Source organism: Muntiacus reevesi, chromosome 5, assembly GCF_963930625.1.
Source record: "Muntiacus reevesi chromosome 5, mMunRee1.1, whole genome shotgun sequence".
Taxonomy (NCBI): domain Eukaryota; kingdom Metazoa; phylum Chordata; class Mammalia; order Artiodactyla; family Cervidae; genus Muntiacus; species Muntiacus reevesi.
The window spans coordinates 36779889-36789685 of record NC_089253.1 but is presented as its reverse complement, the minus strand read 5'-3'; the positions used below and the strand labels follow the sequence as shown (position 1 = coordinate 36789685).

The 9797-nt window shown below is 45.7% G+C and overlaps 1 protein-coding gene across 1 annotated transcript; it reads left to right on the top strand.

Annotated features, from left to right (window-relative positions):
• The first annotated feature begins 1075 nt into the window (after nucleotides 1–1075).
• Nucleotides 1076–8854, top strand: LOC136168798 (pregnancy-associated glycoprotein 1-like). The gene is made up of 8 exons (XM_065936500.1): nucleotides 1076–1128; nucleotides 2203–2353; nucleotides 3330–3447; nucleotides 3547–3665; nucleotides 4863–5056; nucleotides 7613–7754; nucleotides 7842–7940; nucleotides 8705–8854. Exons 1-8 carry the CDS (start codon nucleotides 1076–1078, stop codon nucleotides 8852–8854), a joined length of 1026 nt encoding a protein of 341 aa, XP_065792572.1.
• The last annotated feature ends 943 nt before the right edge of the window (nucleotides 8855–9797 follow it).

Below are 9797 nucleotides of genomic sequence, written 5' to 3'. Positions count from 1 at the left end.
CTGCACTCCCAAGTCTAGGCTAGAAATAAAACCTGTGGAGACTGAAGGCCGATTCCAGAACATCATTGTGGAGATTGTGTTACCACTGTTTTTTCGAGAAAAGAAAATTAGTTGCTAACATTAAAATCAGTAGATTGTAGATTGTACATAAATATACAACCTTCTGATTCTGTTGAAAACATGGCCAACTGGCCTGCTTTCCAGCATGGTTGAAGGGGAGGAAAGGCTGCTGCCAGTGGTCAGGCCTGCATTGACCAGTGTCCAGCATGGCCACCCTAGTCCTACTATCATTTCTCTTGCCTGCTGGGGCCATGAGTTTGTGAGAACTAGACTGCTGGCTCTCTTAAGATAAAGAATACTTTTGCCTTGATCAACTTTGACTTTGAAGCCTTTAACCCAGAACCCAGCACAAAGTTCTTCCTTGTATGTTTGTTGGATGATATAAAGTATCTTGTGGATGCATATGACATTTTTTCCAATACTGAAACCCATGCAATTGAAGCACAACTCTGCCATAAATCTTTGATGTAGACTGGCATCACAGGTGCCCTTGATCTCTGCCATTAGACCCACTACCTAAGGCCAGTTGTATGTCCCTGGGCTGTCCCTGAAGCCTTCACTTTGCCATCTGAAAACTTATCCTCCTAGCAATCTCCTCTCCAATGAAGACAGCAATGCATATCTCATGAAGTGGCTAGGAAGATGACATGAAACCATGAATGTCGAGTATGCCCCTAGTTACCATTTTCATGATGTTCTTAGCAGATTTTTCTCCAAGTAGGCAAGGTTCTCCATCTTCTTATATGTCCATGCAAATCAGTTAGATTTTCCAGTCAAGCTTCAAGGAAGAGATTACAATTCATTTGTCTGTATTCTGAAAAGCTTCAAAGTCCACTCGCCAAGGACACTGATGAAGGTAAAGATTTTATCAAAAGCTTTGGGATTTTATCAGATCTATTAGTGGCATAAAGGGGAAAACTAGGGTAGGTCAGGGCATATATAACTTGGGGCTCCCGGTCACCACTGCATGCTAAGAACCTGAATTTCCCTGAGTACTTGGAGCTAGGAAAGAAGCATGAAGTGGCTGGTGTTCCTCGGGCTGGTGGCCTTCTCAGAGTGCATAGTCAAGTAAGTATGGGGACTGTAAGCTGCATCATCTTCCTTTCTCAGTTTTGTCTTTTCATCTGATTACTCTTCCACCCATCAGGTTTAGGTGGGAATGAATATTTTCCTGACAGTCTTAAAGTTCAACCCTTACTTGTTGATGAGAATCTTGCTTTAGGAACTGTGGATCCCAAGGGTCTTGGTGTAGATTTGCATGGTTGCACAACTCTTGGGGTCCAGTCATGACCTATTGAAAATGCAACTCCTTACAACTGTTCAGTGCACAGTCTATACAGATGTAGGTGTGGTCCTGTGGAATAGCACTTTTCTACACTTTATTCAATAAGTCCTCTTTGTTTCCTGTCTACTTCAGTGTGTATATGTCTATGTCTGATTCTCTGTATCACTATCATTTACCTCTCCATCTTTTTGGAATTCTCTGTGAGTGTATTTCTCTCTGTGTTGTTTTCTCTTAATTTTTCATTTGACTCATCCTTCCTTCTCGAGCCTCTGAATTTCCCTCATTTATTCCCTATCTCCTGGATTCTTCTTTCAACTCCCTCTTCTCTTTCAACTTGGAGAATGATACACTGTTTTATATACAGTTTTATTTCGGACAAGCAGTGTGACCACAGCAAACTCAGTAACCTCATGCATTTCAAATTGCTCCCTTATAAAAGAGCATAAGAGTCCCCCTTCTACCTCTTCCTTGAGGTTCTATGAGAAGGATACAGTGGGATGGCAACAGCAATGCTAATGCCTGTCATTGTTGAGACTTCCTATTTATCAGGTACCTTATATCCATCACTTCACTTATCCCCAAGATATTCTATTTCGAGGGTTTGCATTGTGACATCCCACCATTTTACTGAGGGGTAGACTGAGACTCCACATGGTCATATGGCTTATCCCAGACTTCAGTACAGAACTTGAAATCAAACCTATGTCTTTGTCATGGTATGCATAAAATTCTGATAATAATGGGCCTTATAAAAATGATTAGAAAATACACAGGGCCATTATAATGAGAGTTTTACCTGAACACTGACAGCTAATTGTACCTTCTTCTTTGTTTTCATTGTCAAATGCTCGATAAAGAATACCTCTAACGAGAGTGAAGATCATGAGAAAAACCCACAGTGAAACAAACATGCTAAACAATTTCCTGAAGGAACATGCTTACAGATTGAACCTGACTTCTTCTCCTGGCTCAAATATAACTACTCACCCCCTGAAAAACATTGAGGATGTGAGTATTTGGGGAAGATGATAATCCACAGCGCCCCCTGGTGCTCTAGCCTAGCCCCAGGACTCGTCTGGAGGTGCCAGGTGGGATGTGGGGTTGGGTTTCCTGCAGGAGGCAGAAACACTGGAAAACAGGGACCCCACCCAAAGGAGAACACACTCTTATCCTCAACAGTTGGTCTTTGTGACTGGGCCTGGCAATTACCAGGTGGCAGGTAAAATCCATTTCTGTGTCAAAGGTGTGTCATGAGTTTGAGGGAGATTGTTCCTTCTGAAATAAGTGAGTCAGTCAGTTACAGATGAAGAGTGAACCATCACTGATCAATGGTAGAACCAATGGAAAAGCAATTGTGAATCCCCAGGCAGAGGAATTCAGTTTCCACAGAAACTAGAACCACAGCCGTAAAAAGTTACTGAACCTGTATTCCGTGTAAGGTCATAAGTATCTACCACTGTGGTTACTGTTTTTAGATTAGAAAAAGGGCTTTTTTTGTCTTCAAGGATGCTCATGCTGACCTGAGAGATAGGCATATTAGTAAATAGATGTCAAATAAAAGGGTCATCTGTGTGGTGTTGATTGGATGTGTTCTGAGTTTAGAGGGAGTGGCTGAGGTTGATAAAGAAGGACCTTCTGGAGAAGGGGGTGCTGAGGCTGGGTTTGAAGAGACTACAGAGCTTCTCAAATGAAGGCACCAGGACTTCCCTGGGTGCCCAGTGGTCCTGGAGGCCCAGTGGTTATGCCTCTGTGCTTCCAATGCAGGAGGTACCACTTCAACACCTGGTCATAGAGTCAGTATCCTGCATACCATGTAGCACAGGAAAAATATATCAAATGCAGGCACCTCTGTGACCAAAGTCAGTGAGCTGCACGATGGTTAGAAAGTGATCTCAAGAGATATGTGACATCCAGAGGGAGGCACGAGTGTGGGAATAGAGGGTAGCCAGTTCTGCACTAACCCACTCCCTCCTTTTCCCTGTAGATGCTCTACGTGGGTAACATCACCATTGGAACACCCCCTCAGGAATTCCAGGTTGTCTTTGACACAGCATCATCTGACTTGTGGGTGCCCTCCGTCTTTTGCACCAGCCCAACCTGTGGTGAGTACAGACACTCTGAACCCAGACCATCAATCTCTTACCCTGCCACCCTGTTTTGCACCCTTGGCACCTGATGACACTTATCTCTTGTGTCTGCAGTCTCACACGTTATGTTCAGACATCTTGAGTCTTCCACGTTCCGGCTTATCAGAAAGACCTTCAGCATTGAATACGGTTCTGGGAGGATGAAGGGAGTTGTTGCTCATGACACCGTTCGGGTAACAGTGTAACAAATGCTGAGTCAGGACTGGCTGTGGGGTGACCACTGCTTGCAAAGCAGATGCAGGACCATCTGGCAGGACCCTTTCCAGCCTAAGTCCTGTAGATATTGGCCATCTTACCGACAGGATCCTGTCCCTGGGGAGGCAGTGCCCGTGGTGACACATGAGCACACAGATTAGCTAACCCAGAGAGTGGCTTGAGATGGGGACTTGCAACTTCTTTGCCCACGAGCAGTTCAAGGTTCATTTTGCTGGAAACAAGAAGAGGGGAAAGAAGCACCCACTTTTATATTCACAGACTGTTCCAGGCACTTTCAGGTGGTAACAAGTTTAGTTCTACAACAATCCCACACAGCAATTACTCTGATTAGCTCATGTGACACGAGGAAACCGAGGTACAGACACCAAGGGCCTTGCTGAGGAAACATATGTGGTAAACAGTGGAGCTCAACTGGCTTTTCAGGACTGAAGTTGCTGTGGGGTGTTTGGGGAGAGGATAAAACTGATTTGGGGACCCTCGGGGTAGTCAAGGGCTTCAGGTATCCAGACTGGGAAACTGGAGGCCTGAGAAGTTAGGGGGCCTGATAAATGAGTTCTCACTCTAGGGGGTCTTTGAGAGACTAATAAAACCTATGACCTACCTCCCCCAAACTACTTGAGTAGTTGCCCTCTCTCTCTTTCTCTCTCATACACACACACAAAGGCACGCATATCCCCAAAAGTGAATTCCCCAGGCAGTAATTTCATAGATTCTTGCAGGCAAGACTGTGTTTTCAACCTATGTCTTCCTGGACAGATGCAAAATCCACAGTACCTTGCAGAGAATGCAGTCCAATCCTGTCATTAGGTCACAGCGATGCCAAAGAGAAGGCTACCTTGCTCTCGGCTCATTTTGTCCACAAGGGGGCACCGATGGGTCCTGGCCTGACTCTGGATGCCCCCACCTGTACAGAAGCCAGGAGGCCAATTTGACTCACTCAAGTGGTGTTTTTCAGAGGGGCAGATGTTTTAAAATTCACAGCCTATCAAAAATAGAACCCAAATTCCCCTCCCAGCATGGTCTAACTGTCTGAGATCCACTGAAGACAGAGCCCAGCCTCAATTCTTCTTTGAGGATCTAATGGCAGTGCATCCCATCCCAGTCCTAGCCTCACTTCACATATCTATAAGTAGGATCACTCTTCTCTCACACAGATTGGGGACCTTATAAGTACTGACCAGCAATTTGGTCTAAGCGTGGCGGAATACGGGTTTAAGCGAATACCTTTTGATGGCGTCTTGGGCTTGAACTATCCCAACTTATCTTTCACTGGAGGCATCCCCATCTTTGACAACCTGAAGAATCACGGTGCCATTTCTGAGCCTGTTTTTGCCTTCTACCTGAGCAAGTAAGTCTGAGATGGACAATCCATTTCACCATATTAGCTGTAATTTGCTTTCAGTTGCACAAAATTTATGGAACACTTGAGAATGAAGTATCTTGAGAGATATTCTATTCCAAGATAACTATGGCCCCAGGGCCCTACCTGGCTTCACCACTGGCTTTTATAAATAATGTTTTATTGGAACAAAACCCAACAACTGAGCTTAAGATCAGTAACTTTGTCTAGGGGGATGAGTGAGGAGGAAGACTAATGAGAGGCAACAGGAAACAAGTTGAAGGAAAAGTCACTAGGATTTGCTTATGAATTTGATAAGGAAGGGGAAGCATGGTGGATATCTTTCCTTCCTTATTAGCATTTCACTGGTAATCCAGAATCATCTACCCAATTTGCAAGAGCCAGTGAAAAACAAACATTTGGGACACAAAACAAAAGTGTGGGACAGCTTGTTCAAGAAATATTAGGCATTTCAAGACAGAGAGAGCAGAGGTGGGGTGCCTTTTGAGTGTGGGGCCCTTTGGACAGTAAAGGCCACAGGCTAGTGGAGCCAACTCTGGGTAACCTGATCCCACACCCTTAGCACTCCAAGGGCTTGATTGCTCTGAAAAATGACAAACTGGACAAGGTGAAAGCAAAATGCTTCCTCACCCTGTCCTCTGATGATGTCTGAGCACTCAGGTTACAGGAGGTCCAAGCCATCTTCAGAAGATATAATGGGTGGAGCCCAGCCAGGTGACTCAGCTTCTTACCTCCTCTGTGCCACTCATTAGCCAGTAACTGACCTCAGTCTGGTTCCCAGTCGCTCCTAGCCTCAATTTCTGCATCTGTCGATGAGGACCTTATTAGGGCCTTGATGGGTGGAGAAGAAAATCTCTCAGACAGTGCTGTTGTTACTGCCTTTCAAGTATCCCCCCGCTATCTTCTCCCTACAGAAACAAGACAGAGGGCAGTGTGGTGATGTTTGGTGGGGTGGACCATCGCTACTACCAGGGAGCACTCAACTGGATACCATTGATCCAAGCGGGTGACTGGCGTGTCCACATGGACCGGTAAGCCTCTCCCTCTGAGGGTCAGCCCAAGGGATGCTCCACATCTGTACATGGACACAGGCAGACACTCACAAATGGATCCTCAGACAGATAGTCACACAAACATATACACCATCCACAATGACACAGACAGACACACAGACGTATGGAAACACACAAGCAGACACATATAGACATACATAGGGACACATATAAACATGCACAGCTAGTCAGAGACATAGAAGCACACACAGAGACACATACAAACACACATACAAACACATGTACACACAAACACACAAAAACATTGATACACAAACAGCTCATGGATTCATAATCCCCAGGCCTCCTGACCAGGGCTCAGACCAGGGTCCTCACAGGGTCCAGAGAGGTCTGTGCAGCTGGGAGAGTGCTGCACCCACTACCCTGTGAGGCGGGGAGCATGGTCAGAGGACTCTACAGTGTGGTGAACAGGATCAGGGAGAATTTCACCACCCTGAACAAAGTTACAAGATGACCAACTGTCCGGGGCTACCTGGGACCAAGCAACTTCTCAGTACAGATAAATCTGTTTAAAAACAGGGAAAGTCCTGAGCAAGTGGGGAAAACTGGTCTCCTTATGGAGAAGATACTCAACAGTGGAGAGAGATTGGCTGCAGTCTTAAGACATGAAGGCATCTAATAAAAATGACACCCCACATCCCTGGGCACAGAGTGGGGCAGGGACTATAACTGAGAGAATCAGGAAGATGGGATCCAGGAGTGACCTGAGGACAAGAGGCAATAACTGATAGGATTCTGTGTGATATGCTCAGACAAAAGCTGACCTGTTCTTGGGAGTTTCTGTGGGCTAGTCATGTATTTCCTGGCCGAGGTCTCAAGGTCTGAGCTGGTTGTAGGAGCAGTGATGGCAGACGCCCTCTCCCAGAGGAGGCCCTCTCTCCCACCACTATGAAAATCTGCTTTCCCCGTGAATCTCCATCTTCACTCTGGGTTCGACCCATTATTTGTTCCCCACCAGATACAGCTCTCTGGATATTTCTCATTATTTTCACAGTCTTCATTCACTCATTGAACAGACACACATTGGACATACACTGTTTGCTAGGCAATGAGAATAAACCTCGCCCTCAAATCTAAAAAGGCAGATGCACAGAAATTTCATACACACATGGCGAATTGTCACTTTGGTACATGCTAGACATGAGGAAGGGTCTACAGAAAGTGACCAAGACAGGAGATGGATAAACACTGCAGGAAAGACTTCCCGGAATCTATGAAAAATAAGCTGGAATCTGGAAGATGAGAAGAAATTCGCTAGTCAAGGAGGAGGGGTCTTCTAGGAAGAAAGATCAGCTTGTGTCAAAGTACAAAAGATCCTGGTGTATTCAAGTACTGCATTCAAGGATGTCAAGGGAGGTGCCGTGTCGAGAGCAGATGAAAAGAGTCAGGGTTTAGAAGACTGTCAGGAAGGGGGCAGCTCTGGGGAGACTCAGAGTAACCTCGATGCCCACTTTGTTCCACTGTCTCTCAGCATCTCCATGAAAAGACAGGATATTGCTTGTTCTGGCGGCTGTGAGGCCCTTGTGGACACCGGGACATCACTGATCCTTGGCCCAAGAAGACTGGTCAATAATATCCTGAGTCTCATCGGTGCCACGCCACGGGGTTCCAAGGTAAAGGGTCATGCTCCAGGCTCACTCCCAGTCTCCACACACAACTTGTATCTCCAGGGCCAACCTCTCTTCCTCTCTCTCTAACAGCACTACGTTTCATGTTTTGCGGTCCATAGCCTGCCCTCTATTGTCTTCACCATCAACGGCATCAACTACCCAGTGCCAGCTCAAGCCTACACCATCAAGGTGAGGGGACAATACTGAGCGTTGGTTTTAAAACTGGAGCTTGCAGGAACCCCTGGGCTGCTGCTGGGAGGAGGGCGCCATCTTCAGGCCATGTCACACCATTGCAGATGCTGCTGAACCTTGTGGTTGGGCCAGTGCCTCCCACAGAACCAACTACTTGAGAGTAAAGGGCCGTCTGGGACAGTGATCATTCTGAAATATGTGTGGAGATGCCACACCATGCTGGCATGGTGGGAGTCACAAGGCGAGGGGAATACTGAGGCCGTCAGTCCTCAGAGAGCTTCACTTCAATCTGAAATCTTAGGTGCATGAACATGAAAGTCAGCTCTAGCAGTCCCTGAAATAGGCCATGTTACAAGGTGAATGGCTGGGGACAATCCCAGTGTGATGTCCCATCATAAATTAACAGTCTCCTTTTCCTTGTCAAAGTTTTCCTGCTTTGGATGATAAATTACATGGTCCTCCTAGATCTCGGCTGCTTCTTCCTCTTGCTCTGACCAGGTGCTCCCTTTGTGAGTTGGGGTACCCAACCCCTACTCGGATTGGGGATGTTGGATTGGATACTAAGGTGAATAAAGGGGGCACAGTGACTGCTCAGCCCCAGCACAGGATGGAGGCTTCATGTCAGCTCCTTGTGGGAGTACATAGCAGGCTGATGGGCTCAAAGAAGGCTTTGAGGAACCGAGGGAAATAAAACCAAGAACGCTGGGGGGAGTCACTGATAAGGACTCAGGCTGACTGATGTGTGTCTCTGATTCCCCCAGGATTATAGCGATGACTGCTATACCACCTTTAAAGAAAACACAGAGAGTACATCTACAGAGACCTGGATCCTGGGTGACGTCTTCCTGAGGCAGTTCTTCTCAGTTTATGATCGAGGAAATGACAGGATTGGCCTGGCACAGGCAGTGTAAACGCTTGGAGTGATTCAGCAATCAGTAAGGCCACTCCTAACACACATTCACTCGCACTTAGGGCACTCCTGCCCAGGATGGTGATGAACTGTATTTGGTGGTCTGCACACCCTATTCTCCGTAAAGAATGAAGTGTTTCACTCGTAATGGTGCTGAAACAAATGGATACCTCCGTTTGTATCTGGGAGTGAAGCATTTAGTACCAAGTGAAATGTTGTTGCTGAACGATAAGACGAGGGATTCTTGGCCTCCGGAGGAGACGAATTCAATGCGGGGCCGGAGACGAAGCTGGATTGCTCAGAGCTTTTGTGTAATAAAGTTTTATTAAAGTATAAAGGAGATAGAGAAAGCTTCTGACATAGGCATCAGAAGACGGTAAAAGAGTACCCCACTCCTACCCTCTCCAGCATTTATTGCTTGTAGACTTTTGGATAGCAGCCATCCTGACTGGCGTGTAATGGTACCTCATTGTGGTTTTGATTTGCATTTCTCTGATGATGAGTGATGTTGAGCATCTTTTCATGTGTTTGTTAGCCATCTGTATGTCTTCTTTGGAGAAATGTCTGTTTAGTTCTTTGGCCCATTTTTTGATTGGGTCGTTTATTTTTCTGGAATTGAGCTTCAGGAGTTGCTTGTATATTTTTGAGATTAATCCTTTGTCTGTTTCCTCATTTGTTATTATTTTCTCCCAATCTGAGGGCTGTCTTTTCACCTTACTTATAGTTTCCTTTGTTGTGCAGAAGCTTTTAAGTTTCATTAGGTCCCATTTGTTTAGTTTTGCTTTTATTTCCAATATTCTGGGAGGTGGGTCATAGAAGATCTTGCTGTGATTTATGTCGGAGAGTGTTTTGCCTATGTTCTCCTCTAGGAGTTTTATAGTTTCTGGTCTTACATTTAGATCTTTAATCCATTTTGAGTTTATTTTTGTGTATGGTGTTAGGAA